The following is an 18,837-nucleotide window of genomic DNA, read 5'->3' on the forward strand; positions in this document are numbered from 1 at the left end:
TTTATAATATAATTGCATATAAAGGTCCTCCACCAGAAGATGTAAGACATAGGCATAGCATAAGCTCCAGTGTTAAAAAAAGTTTTGTTTTACAGGAGCAAAGAAAACAAAGTATCCTTTCTTTAGCAAAGGAAAACCATCTCCTCTTGGGCTTTTATTAACACCTCGGAGCTGTGTGGAGTGCTTTTTATGATGGATAGATGCATTGTATTGGGCTTCTAATGGACTGTTGAATCTCATCAGCCATTCACTTTAAGGTCACCATTATAAAGGTTGGAAGAATTTTTTTTAATATAACTCCAAATGTATTCATGTGAAAGAAGAAAGTCACATACACCTTGGATGGCTTAAGGGTGAGTAACTTTCATTTTTAGGTGAACTGTCTTTTTAATATCTGGCTTATCTAGAGTTGCTGTGTCATGAGCTGAAGATTTGTTAAAAAGCCAGCATCACGCTTGAGTCATAATGTTTATCTTCATATTAGTTTTATAACAGTGCAAGTGTTTTACTCAGGCGAAAGACAGCCAGAGCATGACAAATGGAAAGTGAGAACAGATCCAGGCTTCCAGTGACGACAGCCTCATTATGCGTTTATAAGAGCGCCTGTCTGATCTCACCAGCATCTATTTGGAGAAGATTCAGCAGGACAACACATCGGAAGTGAACGGATAGTATCTCTGGATCTACAATCTGGAGCTGCCACTTAACATGACAGGTAGGTGAGATTCACTGGGACTTTTCAAATGGAGATTCAAAGTCATTGGGACTTTAACAATAATGGTTATTTTTAAACAGTAGAAGTTACATGAGTATAACAGCAACAGGTTATGGTAACACTGGAAAAAGCTTCCATTTAATGTTAATGAATAATTTAATTTCCATGTAAAACATTAATGATTTCCAGGGAAAACAGCTGAAAAAAATATACTTTTTGGATAAAATGTTTGCAAAATGCATAAGTGTAAATCAGAATCCAAAACTGAGATTAACTTTTTTTTGCTAATATTCCGCCTTTTACAGAAAATGTGCTCAAATGTTACGCCCTGAACATACTTGGAATTTCCAGGTTTTGCTCAGCCAGACGGATCTGTTCCAACAAATGACTCCCCTTCATTCTTTGAGTTGAATTCAAAGCCTAGTTGTTTTTTAGTTGGCAAATGTGAAGGAAACTTCAAACTTCATCAATTCAAGAAGAAACAGCAGGCTTAAGTTTGATTGAAGCTTGATTGATTAATCTTGGGGGGAAAACAGAAAACATGAGATTATTATGTGTTTTACAAGAAAATACTACTTTAGTCTTTCTACTTCAAAGTCAATGTGTTACTTGTCATTTCTTTCTAATTGTGAAATGTATTAGCAATTTCTGAGTAAGAATCGTTTCAAAGTAAATCCTGCACCATTGTAGTCTTTTAGAATTTCAAAAATCTGATACTTATAAATCAAAGTTTTTTAAGCTTATGTTCCTTATGTAAATTTGTATTGGCTTTTTTAAAATCTGGACTAAGAGAAATTATTTTGAAACAATTTTCACTCAGAAATTGCTAGTATATTTCACAATTAATTGCAAAGAAATATAAAGTAACACATTGAATTGAACATAATATTCTGAAAGATTAAAATAGTTTTCTTGTAAACATACTCTGTTCTATTTATACTTAAAACTAAATTTGTACAGTGTACTTTTAAAACTTTATTACGTTTAAATGACATGCTAATATACCATATCTATTACCATTTCACAGTGTCCCAATGGAACTAAATTCATCAAACCTCCACTGCAACGACACAGTCGCCTGGATATGGCTGTCTTCTCTCCAGCCCCCATTTCTGGCTCTTATCAGCATCCTGGGAGTGGTGGGCAACAGTCTGGTCCTCTGCGTGTTCTGCCTTCAGCGGAAGCCGTGCAGCGTAGCTGATGTGTATCTGGGCAACCTGGCAGCTGCAGACCTCATTATGGTCCTGTGTTTGCCCTTCTGGACGGTCACCATCGCCCAAGGCTATCAGTGGAACTTTGGTCAGCTGCTCTGCAAGGTGATCAACACCGCCATCTCGATGAACTACCACTGCAGCATACTCTTCCTAATGCTGGTCAGTGTGGACCGCTACCTCGCCTTAGCCAAACCCTTAAATCCCAGTAAGCTGAGATGCCCCAAATGGGCCAAACGGATTTGTGTGGTGATTTGGGCGGTGGGATTCATGCTTAGCCTCCCAACTATGATCTTCCGAAGAGTGAGTTTCGTTCCATCCGTAGGGGTAGAAGCGTGTTATCTAGTGTACCCTCATCCAGCCTGGGTTCTCCAACGGAACCTCATCACAAACTTCATTGGGTTCCTACTTCCGCTGCCAGTCATTTCACTTTGCACTTTTCAAGTAGTCAAAGCACTTAAAAACCGTGGCCTATTGATTCATCCGAGGGTTCAAACGGAGAGGAAAGCTGCTCAGCTGGTTCTGACGGTCCTCGCCGTGTTTCTTCTATGCTGGACGCCCTTTCAACTGGTGCGGTTCCTAGACACTCTTGACTATTTTCAGCTCATCCCTGGGTGTCTTTGGGAGCACACGTTGCAAATAGGCAACCAGCTGGCTACTTATTTGGGGTATAGCAATAGTGCAATAAACCCTTTTTTGTATGTTATTGTAGGGAGCCACTTCAGGAAGAGAGCTCAAGGAGTTTTTCAAGGTCTTCTGTGTTTGAGACGGAAGAGCAACTCTTCTGTGCACTTAAATGTTACCGTTATCAGCAAGTGCGGTGACAGTCCTAAAGATAACAGAATAACACCGCTGACACAGAGAGCTGTGTATCCACCCATCAAACCTCATATGATGTGTAGTTAGTTATGAAGAGATAAAGCTCTTCTAGACCTGGTAGAGGTCAAGGGTTTGATTGGTCCTCCAACAAACATTCTACTGACTATAAGTAACTTTGCAAGTACATGCCAACTTATCCTACTAATTCTAACCATAACCTAACAATCTACTAATACTCTATTGAGAGTTAGTTGATGTGTAGTTTCAATATGGTCATCGGAATGTCTAAAGGGGATTATCGAAATAAAGTGTAACTGTTTGGCTATGAGGAGATAAAAATATGTATACCTCTTATTTGCTTGTGCAATCGTGTTTTTCTTTCCTCACATCTTTTCTCTCCATCGTTGTGGAGGTGTGGAAAGAATGCAATGTGGGGACAAGGAATTGGTGGAACATGTTTGCTCACTCAAGTGTCATGTAAACATTTACTGATGATTTTGCACTAAAATATTTTAAAAAGACTTGTGTTACTGAACATCTGTGGACATGTTGATTAAAGATGTTTGGTTTTAATTGTATTGTTAATCTTTATCTGTTACTTACAACATTTCATTTTCACTAAAGTGAATTTAATAACCACAAGCCCTTTATTTATTGTTTTTAAAACAAAACCAAAGAGTATATCCAAACGATGCAAAACCAAAGACTGTGAGCTTGTGATTTGTCTTTATGAACATGTATGTGTATGTATTTAATGTATATTTATTATATCTGTGTGCTTTGTGTTATAATATCTATGTTACTTTGTGTAAAAAAGCATTACTTTGTACTGCTGTAATACCTCACTGTGCTCTTGATGTAGCTGGTTAAACATTTTGAATAAAGCAAGTTGCACTGTTGAAATATGTCAAATTTGTGGTTGATTCAAACATTCAAGATGCAAATTAAAATATATATATGTATTATTTCTATTTATCCAGAAGTTTTCAGAATAATTGGAAACATTAGTCTAGGAAGGACACACCTTTGTTTTCTATCTCCAGTCTTCTCTGGAAGCTTTCTCTCTCCTCGTTCCTCACCTCACCAGGGGTTTAGTAAACTGATATGTCCTTCATGATGTTGGACTTTTATCGATTTCTGGGATGCATACTACATAAAGATTAAGATGTCAAATGCCCCTTTTCATACATTTCATAATTTGTGTATTCTCAACAAAGGTTGCAGAAAACCTGAAATGTATTTAATTAGGTGTTAATTTTATTTATATTGTATGAAACAACATTTCAATTATTTCTATTGGTGTGTTGTATGAGTATAAAATTGTCTGTAAATATTATCAAATTTTAAAATAGAAAATATCAGTCGTGTTCCTACAATGTTCGATACTCAAAGGGAGTATGAGCCAACAAAGCAGCGAAGCATTAGCCCATTTGCCATTTTTGTTACTGTGTTGGCTCACCATTTGATGAATAAAAAACATGGATCCTGCGGTACAAACAGTTGGGAAACTCCAGTTGTCTTTACAGAAGTGAGTCAGTCATTTTGAGTAAATCATATGAACTACAGCCCAAGGATTCCTTTCTGCTCATCTGTCTGACTCAGCCAACATGTAAATCTCTCATTGTACCCATATTAGGCAGTTATCATAAATGTACACCCTTGTGAAGTACACTTTAGCATACTTTCAAAAAGACTTACATTATTCAGAAATTTGAAAAAAGTTCAAATTAAAGGGAACATAGCATGAAAATCTGACTTTTTCCACATTTAAATGCTATTTTTCTCTACAAGCATGTAAACAAAAATGAGCCATTCAGATTTTCCACAGATGAGCACAAAACACTATTTAGAGTCCCGCCCTCTGAGGACACAAGAGAGCAGTGGATTTATTGGTTTATTTACGTATATGACGCTGCTGCCACACACATCTAATATAAACATGCAATTTCTTTACCAGATGTTTACCTTTACAGGCATAACCGACTCTTTTCATAACTCATGTGTGTTTTTAACATAAACTTGTGTGTATTTGACAGTTTGAGAAATAAGACATGAAAGAGAACTTAGTTTGGTACTCACATGCCATGTGACAGTCGCTTTCTTTGGATGTATGTGCTCAGAAAACCATATTAGATACTTTAAAACGCATGATTTCAGCACGATAGACATGATAATTAAAACCAAATAGAAAAACGGGTGGGGAGCAGCAGCTCATTTGCATTTAAAGAGACAAAATAATTAAAATAATTTACTGTAGATATATTGAAAAGCATACTCCAGTTATCATTACTTTATAGGTGTACTTCTTTAAAACCTGACAAAAGATTATTAAAACGTAATGATTTAAAATCTATTTTAAAGTTTTTTTTTTTTTTTTTACTTTACTTTGACATTATTACACAGGTCACTTTTTACAAGTCTGCGTAAGTGTGTTAAGAAACTGTCAAAGAGGACTAACTCTCTTATTTCATTAATTTATACTAGATAATCTGCAAGTTTTGCAATATTTGAAGTACACTACAAGTACACATTCAATACAACTTTGTGCACTTCTTTTACACATTTGTGTGCTACTGTCACAGCCACTGGGGAGTCTAGAGCCTTGTCCAGCCGAGTTTGTACTGTGAGTTGTGTACATTGATTACAGTAGTCAATGTGATGAAAGCTATCTAGCCTCCAGTATGTAAAGGTCACTGAGTAATTATAGAGGTCCTCTTTCCTCTGATTTCAAAGCTGAAAGGGCAACATGGTCCCTATGCTTTATCCACCTCAGAGAGAGGGCAAAGTCATCGTTCGCTGCTTTCTTCCACAGTAGACCAAACCATTGCATACATTAGCAAGCTATTCTGGAAAATTCAGGAAATAATCACTATTAAGTTTTGCCAAGAGTGGATGATTGACTCCATTGTGTCAGCTGCTACTTGTAAATGTTTTAGAGCTGACATAAGACAAAAGTTTGGATGAAAAATTAGGTTATTAGCTTAGTGCTAAACATCTGTACAGTATCAACATATTGGCATGTTGATACTGTACAGATGTTTAGCACTAAGCTAATGCAAACAAACTCTGCAGACAGAAAGACGTTCTTTCACATGATATGAATGTATATGACACATTTAGATGGATGTTCCCTCTAAACTGAGCTGTTTTAGGCATTAGCAATCAGACAGACTTCCTTATTAGCCATTAGCATGTATGTGTAGGGCTACAGTTTTTTCCTGTCTCTGAAATCCCTTAGGACACAGTAGTTACTTGGTCAATTGGTTAGATAATGTCTTTTCAACTGCGTTTGGAAGGGTAAATGGGATCTGGAGGCTTCAATAATCAAATTTAAAACTTGCTCTGTTTTTTTTTTTTTTTTTTTGTCTGTGCGCTAATTACATTGTATTAATAGTTTAAAAGACAAGCTCCTCACAGAAGCAAACTCTAGAATACTGATATGATAATGAAATATAATTCAGTGTCTGTTGATTTTAAATGATTGTAAACTGGAAAGTGAGGTGTGTGCTGTTGACCACTAGAGGTCAGTGCAAGACAACACATACTGTGTGACTTTTTTTCTCTGGCAATCAGACTATTTCTTACAATCACATCATGACCAAGAACTTTTTGTCCAAGATCCAGATTCACTTCCATTCAAATGTTTGGGGGTCAGTATAATTTGTCAAACTGTTTTCAGGATTGATAATAATCAGAATTTTGTATTGAGCAGCAAATCATCACATTAGAATGATTTCTGAAGGATCATATGGCATTATGAAAAAACAGCTTTGCCATCACAAGATTTAAATTATATTTTTGAATATATTCAAACGGAATATTTCACGTATACAATATCACAGTTTTTACAGTATTGATCAAATAAATGCATTGTTGGTGAGAGATGTGAGAGATTCAACATTAAAAAAGCTTACCAACCCCACACTTTTGAATGGTTGTGTATATGAGATCTGCAACACGAAAAATTATATGAGTGTAATAAACTTAATACATTTTGTATCAGTACAAATCAAGAGTACCACACACAATAACAAAACTTACTAATACACTCTCAGCTTTTGTTGATTTGATTACTCGAAAACATGAGTCTGAAATTACATCATAAAGCTAAATATATCAACTTGTTTACAAAAGATTTCTAATGGGCAGTTGCCATTTTACCTTGGAACAAGGAAGACAAAATGATTCAAAGCAACTGCAATGATACCTCAAAGTAACAAAATGCATTCATTATTTTCTGGAATGGAAGGACGGAGTTCTAGCTGAGAGCTTATTACTTGAATTTACACAACAGCACTTTTATCATCCAGTCACTGGTCAGACTGAGTCATTAATTAATGTGTGTCCACTGTATTTGTTAGAGGAAATACACTCCATGGAAATGCATCATGAGCCCAATCAATTGTAAGCCAATTTGGTAGTGTGTTCAGTAAAAGAACAGCAGTTGGCCCTGAGAAAGCGGCAGGCCAATCCATCGTCTTAGTTCAGCCAAGCGGCGTGAGTTAATCTGTCTGACTCCAGTAGAGCCACTGACGTCATTCAATTTTCCTAGCATTCCTTCCTTTCTCCTGTAACCTCATAATGAAACGGAGCCTCAGATTACAGCTTGTATAGTGCCACCTAGTGCTCAAAAGGACTTTTGTGTGTAAGCTTGCTATTACACCCCATTCAAGTGGTGGTTATTATTTACTAGTTATTATAAAGCAGTGATTATACATCGTTTTGTGTGTCTACTGCATGTACTATTTAGTTCTATTTAATGGAGCACTCATAATATATATAATATATATAATTTATATTAGTTATTACACTGTAGTAAAGTTTCGATTACAGTACATGCCCTCCTCAACTCTGGTCAGCTGGTAATTTCATCTCCAGAAACCTCTGCTGCCAGCTCAATGTCCCAAAGAGGATCACCAAAACCACCTCCAAAATTCACTTTGTGACAGGAAAGCAAGTATGCAAGAGTAGTTGGTCATGCCATATGGACTTTTCAATGCCCCCTTCATATTCCAGAACTTGCAATATGCATTAGGGGCTTCTGGGTGTACCTTTACCGACTTATCTACATAGATGGCCGAACATTGCCAGCATGTTGCGGAAGTACCAATATGCCTGAGAGAATTCCATCTGTTCCTGAAAGCTGATAAATGCTCCTCCCAGTGCAGTTTCTTGGTTAAAACATTAGCAAACAAAATGTCCAGATGGACGAGGAGAGCCCTTCATCGTGGAAGTGGACACATCAACCACCGGGGTAGATACCAAAATTTTCGGTGAGCATTTTTAGCGCTGTTGAGATTCTTAAACCTCTCTGATTGGCCATTGTATTCACGCACTCAGCAGATATGTGTGATTAACTACAATGATCATCATTTCACGCTCTTCACTGAGCACTTAAACAGATTTAGTATTTGAAAATTTTATTGGGTTAACACCAACTGGTACCGAAGTTAGTACTTTTGGCAACACTAGCCAGACTCCATTTATCTGCCTTCTTCTCTAAGAAACTCACCCTGGTATAGAAGCATTACGGCACCTGCAGCAGAGAACTCCTGGCCATCAAGCTCATGCTTGAAGAATGGAGGCATAGGTTGGTTATCAGCAAACATTCACTGTACTGACTGACCACAAGAACCTAGAATATCTATGAGATGCCAAGAGACTAAATCCTTGCTAGACAAGATGGGCATTATTTTTCACTCGCTTCAACTTCTCCATCTTTTATCATCTGGGCACCGAGAATGTCAAGGTAGACGCCCTCCCCCGTCTTCATGCTCCTGAGGAAACTACAAAGGAGCCTGAGCCTATCTTAACTTCTAACCTGTTTGTGAGCCCCATCCAGTGGTCTCATGATGAACCCACCTCCTCCAGTGCCACTGAAGCAACTCCACAAGGGTGTTTACAAGGGCTCCAGTATTGTACCTTATTCACAGCATGCTCCAATAATTCACTCTGTTCTCACATCTCTGGGCACTGGCCATCCAGGGGTCAATGACATCCTCTCACTGCAAAAAGATCACTTCTGGTGGCCCAACATTTCCAGGGATATGAAAAGGTTAGTTTGAGACTCCTCTGACTGCGCCATCTCGAAGAGCCCACATACCAGCAGGCAAGCTCCATCCACTGCCCGTTCTATTGTCACACCAAGGAGTTGATTACATAACAGACTTGCCCCCCTCTGATGGTAATATTGTGGTAAATATTGTGGACATCATTGTGGTCATTGATTGATTTTCCAAGTCATGACGTTTGCTTCCTTTCAAAGGAATCCCCACCGCAATGGAAACGGCAGAACTGCTCTTTAACCATGTTTTCAGATACTTCAGGATCTCCGAAGACATTATGACTGTAAGTCTGTCAACTAATTACCATCTCCAGTCAAACGGGCAGATAGAGAGAAGAATCCAGAAGACTGGTCGCTAACTATGAACCTTCTGCCACGGCCACCAGAACTCTAGTTACTAGGCTGGGACAAGTATGTCCAAAATTCCCTCCATCAGCCTGCCACTGGATTCATTCCCTTCCTGTACATACTTGGTTACCAGCCTCCTTTGTTCCCATGGTCCCAACTGTGTTTTTGGATTCCGAGAGAGCAAGAGGGTCTGGAACACAGACGTCTGCCAGATGTTTGTACACAGCAGATGCTTTCAAGATCAAGTGATCTTTAAAAGACATTTTGCAGACGTACATGTGCTATTTGGGTAGATACATTAGGATGCACCTGCCTAGCAAGAAGTTCAGTCCCAGATTCATTGGCCCCTTTATCATCACCTGACAAATAAATCCAGTCACTTATCATCTCCCTCACATTATACAATTCACCCTTCATTCCATGTCTCACTCTTCAAAACATATCCCCCTCCTGTTTCTGTCTCCACAGAGCCTTGTCCAGGACAGGAACCACCCCTTCCATTGATCCTGTAGGACTGAGCCGTGTACACTGTCAAAGAGATTCTGGACTCTGGCGCCGTGGTAGTCGTTTAGAATATGTGGTCAACTGGGAAGGTTATGACCCAGAAAAACACTCATGGGTGCCCAAAGATGACATCCCAGTTCGAACTCCACTCTGAGCCTTCCATGACTCTCACCCTTAACATCCTGCACCATGACAAAAAGCTCGACCACCATGGCATCAAGGTATTCAACACTTCAGGAGCCAGTAATGGAGGGGGGGGGGGGTATACTGTCATAGATTTTCCAGACTCTGACATCACCCAATCACAGTGTTTACCCTCACCAGTGTACTAACCAAGCAATGTCTATATAGATAGATAGACAGACAGATGTAATAATTATAATTTATATTATAATTAAGAATTTGCCATTGCAGCACAGCAGCACAAAAGTTCACTGTGAGGTTTGTTTGATTTGTGTGTCCCAATTTCACCTTTAGTATAACTGCCAACCCACCCAGACTCCAACACAAGTTACCACGGTAACTACAATCCAGATGTTTATTGTATCAATGGAGTTAAACTGTATGATTTACTGGAATATCTAAAATGAGGGGCTTATATGGCCTCACTTCTGAACATTTGTCGATCTTTTTTGTGGCGCAGCCCTGAGACAACAGTGTGCTTGGTTTCTGTTTCTTTTCACTGTCGTTCTCCACTCTCCACTTGACTGATGTAGATGTTCCCCCCAGGTACTTCATATCTGGATTCATGCAAGGTTAATAATACTCATCCAATCAGCTCTCATTCCTGGCTTTTGTTTGTCCCACTGTCACTGACAGAGAGTCTGAGTCACATTGAGGAACTTGTGGAGCCCTCAAGCGAAAGAGGCAGCTGGGAACATAAGCCTCTAGATGCGATAAGCAAAGACCAAGCAGAGAGAGACAACAACTCATATCTTCACAGCACTCACAGGGTCAATGGCTCTTAATATTCCAGTAATTGGAACCATGCCTCAAAAACATTTTGACAACAGCAGCCCTAATGAAACATCCTGTTTTCCAAAAGCCTAATCAACACTGTGGATGTTCTTCTGCAGAAGCAGCAGGGAATATACAATGTACTTGTTGATGTAACACATTGAATGTGTTTAAGACAACAGCAACACCTAAACTTGTACCTGAAAGGAGAGTTTAAATTAAGCCTGTAATGAATATGTGAGAACACTGTATTCACATGACTGCTTCCTGTCAAATTAGGAAAGTTTATGTCCAATAGTCAATGTGATTCATGATCTTGAGAATACAATAAATTATGTAAATACTTCACCCCAAAATTAAACTTTGTTACAATTTACTCTGCCTCATTTAAATCTGTATGAATTACAGACACACTGAGGTTTGAATGCTTTCTTTCTTTTTCTTTTACTTTCTTTCTTTCTTTTTTTTTTCTCTGAAAATCACATATTGTCGTATGAACCAAATTGTACATATTTATATGAAAATGCTAAGTCAAGTAGTTAAAGGGTGAATTTACCAATGACAAGACAGACTTTTAATGAAAATTGTCTGTCTACAATGGGAACATTAAAAAAAAGGAAATCTATGCTACATAACTGGAGAAAAAATAAGAGATAAAACGGTTTTTGCCATTAAATTTAGCTAAAAACTTATAATTCACTTTTGATTTTGGCACTGCGCCAATTCTAAAGCTCATTGTGTAATTTAAAGAAAAGCTCCGGAGTCTCCCAAAAGATGCAAAATAATACATTCTGCTGTCCAATAAAAATGGATCTGGATCTGGAAAAAAAATGGAAAAAAAGAGTACATATTGTTCATTTACATATACTGCCGACATTGAAACAATACAAGTTGAAAATTGGCAAACTTATTCTTATGGTGAAAGTTGTCAAAATGAAGTTATTAGCAATGCATGCTATTAATCAAGAATTAAGTTTTCATATATTTACAGTAGAAATTTTACAAAATATCTTCATGGAACATAATCTTTACTTAATATCCTAATGATTTTTGGCATAAAAGAAGAATCGATTTTTCTTTTAATTTCCCACCATTTTATTCAGATTTTTGAGTTTACTAGATCAATTCAATGGATTTCCGAATGACTTTAAGAACTTCCGCATAGGACATGAAAACTGCATGCCACATAATTACAATAAAATGTTAAAAAGTTTATGCATTTGGCAGATGCTTTCACCCAATGCCACTTTTTCAAGGTAAACATTTTATCAGTTTGCATCTTGGAATCAAAATCACGGCCTTGGTGTTCAAACAGCATGTTTTAGTGTTTGAGCTACAGAAATACTAGAAAAATAATGTAAAAGGCTTTTTAAATATTTTGAAATGTAGAATATCATAAAGCAGTCAGGACACTGTCACACTGCAATACATGTATTTTGTACCTCAAAAGGCAATATTCACACTAAAAAGTAAAATTTTAACTTACACCTATTACAGTTTAACGGCATCGCATTAAAAGTTTAGTTACTAGTAGGAGGTACCACTGCCTTTTCCTTAGAGACATGAAAAATGTTTTATTCACACCCTGTTGGGGTCCTGATTAACAATCTTTTCAGACATCCCAAAAAGATTTCTAAAAAGATTTTATGCACCACTTTGTGAAACAATAAATGGTGACCAAATTAAAGACTTCACTGCATTTCATAACCATTTCATGATTCATGGTAATTTCTAAAAAGTTCTTCTGTTTCACAGCATGACAATGTCCACAGTTTACTAACACTAGCATGTTTTTCTGACTTTCCACATGCAGGCCCTGTCATTTTCATCATGTAATCTACATCACATTAAGTCAAGAACCTGTGGGCATTCCTTTGCATCTCTCCAGCAATCACTTATTTACTCAGACTATTTATATTCTAGAACCAGTTGTACTCTCTGGCTCTTCATCCCTCCTTCCCTGTGTCCTCCGTCCTTCCCATTTCCCATTGAGTCTGGGCGCTTGGCTCATTGGCAAAGTCATCACCCTCCGTCTGTTCATCCCACTGACGTCAACACTCTTCCCCTTGAAGATTTTTCTTCCCTTTTCTCCTGACTTTTGTTTTTACTAGACAGTCAAGTTGAGCTCCATTGCCCTTGCTATTGAACTTAATGTACAGTATTAAGATTTCCTAAGATGTCATTTGTGAGCAAGAAAAAAGCATTAAAACATCCAAAAGTTCACCAAGTTGTTTAAATTTTTTACAGTGCGATTGGAAAATGTGCATATATTTTAAATAGGATAATACTGACATGTTCTTGACTTCAATAATTGGTGCAAAATATACTTTTACCTACTAATACAAAGAAGACCTGTATTACATAAACAATGGAATGGCCACAGGCGGCTGTTCTGGAATCATCTGCTCCCATGATTGAAGCCTTGAGTATGATATAAGGAAAATCAACTGCCTGAGAAACATCTTTATCTTTCTGTTGGGTCTGCAAGCTTCATTGGCTGCAGAACGAGCCAAGATATCTCACAACAAACTAGCGGACAGCGCTGCCTGTGCTTGTCAAGGTTTGCTTGAAGGCTAAATCCCTTTTAGAGTACAGTTCCATATTTGGACTCTTTTAGAGGCGAATGCAACCCAGTCTCATCGGAAATACATGGGTGTGGCTATATTTATGCGAAACATGAAATATGTTGCTTCAGGTACATTTATCTGCACTTTTCAAGTAACTATTTTTTTAGCAGCCTAGTGTCATGAAAAAAAGCGGCTGTGAGTACATTTTTGCAAAAATACTATTAGTTCTTTGAGCATTTTTCAAAGCAGTTTCGAAGAGAAATGTCCATTCCCTCACGTAAAATAATGTGTTACATTTCCAGTTAATTAACAGTTAAATGACACTGGCAACATTTTAATACATTGGTGAATGCACATGCTACAGCTGTTCAGAAATTAAATGTTTGGTAAGTGGCTACAATACTTAAGCTAATGCTCTTTGGAGTTTGACAGTAACATCCCACCTACACTAAAACCTACGCTAAACCTAACCTTTAGTGTAAGCAAAAACAAATGTGAGATAAAAACACACTTTCACAAGCAACCATGCCATTTTACCTTCATTCTGTGAGGCATTGGGCTGTTTTGTGGAGTGCCATGACATGTTTCTTAGAACTCTGAGTAAAACTGTACCAGGTGGGCTACCAAGCAAGTTTATTATATCAGAAAAGCTATAAATATGGGGCTGATTATAAACCTTTCAGTGAACAGTTCTTAAAATAACCATTTTGAAGAACATTTAAAAAATATATTTTCTGCATTTGAAAGGTTCCATGGATGTTCAAGGTTCTTCATAGAACCATCGATGCCAATAAAGAACCTTTATTTTGAAGAGTGTAGTTTTGTTTTTGTTTAGTCATAGTATCAATGTTCCCTGAGCTCTTCTTCGCTTCTTCTAGATTCATGCAAGGTTAATAGTACTCATATGCAAGGTTCAATTGGAAAATAAGTTTTTATTAATGGACATTCAGCTCCTGTAATTATAATTTGTTAGAAAATTAACAAAAGTTGTTGGTGGTTTATTGCCTCTAGTGTTCATTTGAGCTGGAAAGTGCAATGAAGTATTGTCATGATCGGGGCTGTGGGTTTTCCCTCAGCCACCTGAGGTCGCTGTTCTGGCACTGCACTCCCTTGATTGTTTCACCTGTCTTTGTCATTAGCACTGATCACCCACATCTGCTCACTATCAGGACTATAAGTATCTTCACTGCTCATTCCGCATTCATGTCTGCATTGTCTTTAGTTTGGTTTGTTTTATGTGTTCTTGAGATTCTGGCTTTTTGATCGTGTTCTTGGTTTTGTTTATTTTTGGTTCAGTTGAGTATTTGTGCCGTGTTGGCCTTTTGTTTGTTTAGTTTTGTTATTATCATTAAAAGAATCACTACCTGCATATTGGACCCAGACTTCATCATTATTACCGTGACAGAATGCAGACATCAGTGATGGGTCCAGCGGGGAGTTTTTTTTTTGAGGAGGCGGCGTCCCCCCGCTTGGGGGCAGCGACCACCCACTCGGTTCCAGACACGGCGGGGATGTCCTTCGAGGCGGCGTCGGCCAAGCGGTTTGAATTCATCTACGCCTGCCTGGCGGCGATGGACACCCGCGGCGCCGTGGCTGCGCGGAAGCGCCCCTGCTTTGCGGAGGGGGTGGAGACGCTCTTTCGCGGGGAGGTGGCGGCAACCGCCATCTCTGTTCCTGACGCGGAAGCGACAGCGCTCTCTGTTCCTGACGCGGAGGCGGCTGCGCTCTCTGTTCCTGACGCGGAGGCGACTGAGCTCTCTGTTCCTGACGTGGAGGCGGCTGCGATCTCTGTTCCTGACGCGGAGGCGGCTGCGCTCTCTGTTCCTGACGCGGAGGTGACAGCGCTCTCTGTTCCTGACGCGGAGGCGGCTGCGCTCTCTGTTCCTGACGCGGAGGCGACTGAGCTCTCTGTTCCTGACGCGGAGGTGACTGAGCTCTCTGTTCCTGACGCGGAGGCGACTGCGCTCTCTGTTCCTGACGCGGAGGCGACTGCGCTCTCTGTTCCTGACGCGGAGGCGGCTGCGCTCTCTGTTCCTGACGCGGAGGCGACTGAGCTCTCTGTTCCTGATGCGGAGGTGACTGAGCTCTCTGTTCCTGACGCGGAGGCGACTGCGCTCTCTGTTCCTGACGCGGAGGCGACTGCGCTCTCTGTTCCTGACGCGGAGGCGGCTGCGATCTCTGTTCCTGACGCGGAGGCGGCTGCGCTCTCTGTTCCTGGTGCAGAGGCGGCTGCGCTCTCTGTTCCTGGCACGGAGGCGGCTGCGCTCTCTGTTCCTGACGCGGAGGCGACTGCGTTCTCTGTTCCTGACGCGGAGGCGACCGCACTCTCTGTTCCTGACGCGGAAGCAACCGCGCTCTCTGTTCCTGACGCGGAAGCAACCGCGCTCTCTGTTCCGGACGCGGAGACGACTGCGCTCTCTGTTCCTGACGCGGAGGCGACCGCGCTCTCTGTTCCGGACGCGGTGGCAACCGCGCTCTCTGTTCCTGACGCGGCGGTGACTGCGCTGCACGGGCCTGGAGCGGCCATGACCGCTATCTCTGCGCCTGACGCGGAGGCGACTGCGCTCTCTGTTCCGGACACGGAGGCAACCGCGCTCTCTGTTCCTGACGCAGCGGTGACTGTGCTGCACGGACCTGGCCCGCCATCCCTCCCCCTGATTTGCCTTCCCCCGTTCCTCCTCCCTCCGGACGTTGGGAACGTCTTGGAGCCGTTCCGTGGGGAGGGGGTACTGTCATGATCGGGGCTGTGGGTTTTCCCTCAGCCACCTGAGGTCGCTGTTCTGGCACTGCACTCCCTTGATTGTTTCACCTGTCTTTGTCATTAGCACTGATCACCCACATCTGTTCACTATCAGGACTATAAGTATCTTCACTGCTCATTCCGCATTCATGTCTGCATTGTCTTTAGTTTGGTTTGTTTTATGTGTTCTTGAGATTCTGGCTTTTTGATCGTGTTCTTGGTTTTGTTTATTTTTGGTTCAGTTGAGTATACAAATATAAAATACATTTGTGCCGTGTTGGCCTTTTGTTTGTTTAGTTTTGTTATTATCATTAAAAGAATCACTACCTGCATATTGGACCCAGACCTCATAATTATTACCGTGACAAGTATATGTACATTATTAACTAAGTTATGTATTTTCAATGAGCCTGATTGAGACAAATTACTATTGTAGTTGTAGGGAGTTGTATGTAATAGGGAATGCAGCAAATAGCAGTAAATTAATGGCTGTGAAAAAAGAAAGAAAATTCTACCAATTTGCAGTATGCACATTTGTAGTTCCTCTAGGCAGAATACACAACATGATGAGAAGTGTATAAAATGAGAAGCAATGGGTAAAAATACATAAATAAATAAATAAAACAAAGAGTAGAATTACTGTCCCTGAAAACGATTTATTCAAAATCCAGTGGGTGTATGTAAAAAAGCATGGGCTGAAAATGGATTTAAGCAAATGTGTGGAGTCTTTGAACTAAGATCAAGTTCCATTAAAGCACATAGTGATTTTATGCAACAAGTATATTTATAACCGCACAGCTAATTTGCCTCTAATTAGTGTAATTTCATAGCAGTACAAACATTTTTAAATCTATTCATAGCTCATTATGTTACATTAGTGCATTAGCATTCAAGGTGCAGTAGCATAACTTAAGAGATATAAAAATAAACATCTCATGTGAAGAGCATTTCAGGCGGTGGATATCGGCAGATTCGGCACTGTGGTGTCTCGCACAAAGTCTCCCTCTGTCTATCTCTCTTTCTCTCGGTTGGCTGAAATCTACATGAGGAGATTTTCCAGAGATAACAGTTACTATGACAACCCAACTGCATCACGTCACACCTCTTTATTCTCTCAGTAACTGTAGTCTGTGTTTGTTTTGTGTGCCGCACTTTTTCCACATAATTTTGCTCAGGAATTAAAGGCATAGTTCACATTTATAGCTAAATATCTGAGCGGCTCTTAATAAAAGTCAATTGTCCCCTCGACTGCCAGGCAAGATTTTTAAAGAACTTAAACGTTTTTTGTTTTTTTTCTCATTAAGCTATTTCAATGAGATTCCAAATATGTACCAATAAGTACTAAAAGAGTGTTTGGCTGTTTCTTAATATGCGGTATTGCGTCCTTGTGTTCTTGCTCTATGTCATCATTAATGCCGCGTTCCAGGAAACCCATTAACCCATGTTTTTCCAACCTTCTACCGGTGAAAGTGCACTGGAACGGCAGTCAAACCCGTGACTTCCCACCTGTGAACTCATACTAGATCGATGTACTCCCAGTACCGCACTCTGTGGTTTGAAGTCGTAATTTACGGGCTCAAAAACCTACATGGAATGCAGCAAAACTGTCGAAGTTCAATTCCAATTCTTTAAGAACGCAAGTATAGAGGACACAGATAAAGGTACCCCATAGTCCAAAATATGTAACAATGTGGATTTTTTTAAATAACATAAATCTTTCATGAGTTTTCTACTACATATTTCAGTAAGAGACATAATTTGTGTTATATTAAGCCATACATGTCATAACACCCAGGGTTCCCTTTAAAGGTGCCATAGAATGCATTGATACAATATTTAAATTTTTCTCTCTGATATCTACATAGAAGGTAAGGGCAAAAATTCTCCAGAAACAGTTTTACAAGTCCATTTACAACCCTGGGATTTGTCTAGAATGAAATGGTCTGTTATTTTATTTGGAAGGTTCATGAATAATAATGACGAGCTCTGCTCTGATTGGCTGTTTTAAAGAGCGGCTCATTTAGCTATCACACAGCAGGAAGGAAACATAAGGAGGAAAATATATATTTAATTACCATCCCTGCACTTAGCATCCCCTGCACAACCTGGAACATAACATTTTTTTTTTTTTTTTTTTTCACAATAGCCTGTGTTGGGGGCGTGACTATTAATGATCCCGAGACTATAACGTCATAGTCACCTTTAAATGGCATATGCCTGATTTATATTTAAAATTTCCTGGCTAATTAGGTATATTTAAAAAGTTTGCAGACATTTTTTTGTCTAGTATGCTTACATAAAAGCTTCTCTCACAAACAGGTGCATAAGACACTTGTCTCAGTGGCACGTAAAGGTGAGCTCTCACATTAGTGCTGGAATCACACCTGTCACAGTACAGAACGGATGTTGCCTGAAGAACAGATGAGCTCCTGGCAAGGGCAACAGCGCTGGTGTCACACACTGATTCTGGCTTGAATCAGCTGGGTCGCAGCAGGATCTTTCCTCTCCAGACTGTTAGGAGTCACAAGATTGGTAAAACTGATGCTTGCAAGCCAAAACTACACAATGAATAATGTTTGTGCTTGTTTTCAAAGTCAGAAAAAACTCATGAAAACTTAAAAAATTAAACACGCCTTCTGCAAACTTCCCATTTTTTACAGCACATTTGCTTTTCTAAATTCTCACCTTCATTTCCAATAACAATGAACTGATAGGGCTCAAATACATAGCTATTCCAGTACAGATGCTTTTTGGACATATTGAGGTCAGAGAGGCGGGGAAGAGCAGTTCTGCTTGAAAGAGGCTGGTGGTCAGCTGAGGTTCATGTTGGTTTGGTAGTTCTTTCTGCTTTATGCACTGAACTCACTGTTCTGATTTTCCTTCATCTTTTGCATTAGTCCTGTGGGATGTTG

General features: G+C 39.6%; 1 protein-coding gene across 1 annotated transcript; it reads left to right on the top strand.

Moving 5' to 3' along the window:
- Positions 1–639: 639 nt before the first annotated feature.
- LOC141283806 (B2 bradykinin receptor) lies at positions 640–3,628 on the top strand. Its single transcript, XM_073817130.1, has 2 exons — positions 640–715; positions 1,743–3,628. The coding sequence occupies exon 2, from the start codon at positions 1,750–1,752 to the stop codon at positions 2,830–2,832; it is 1,083 nt and encodes a 360-aa protein (XP_073673231.1). The 5' UTR covers positions 640–715; positions 1,743–1,749; the 3' UTR covers positions 2,833–3,628.
- Positions 3,629–18,837: the final 15,209 nt, after the last annotated feature.

This window comes from Garra rufa, chromosome 13 (assembly GCF_049309525.1).
Source record: "Garra rufa chromosome 13, GarRuf1.0, whole genome shotgun sequence".
In the NCBI taxonomy this organism is placed as follows: domain Eukaryota; kingdom Metazoa; phylum Chordata; class Actinopteri; order Cypriniformes; family Cyprinidae; genus Garra; species Garra rufa.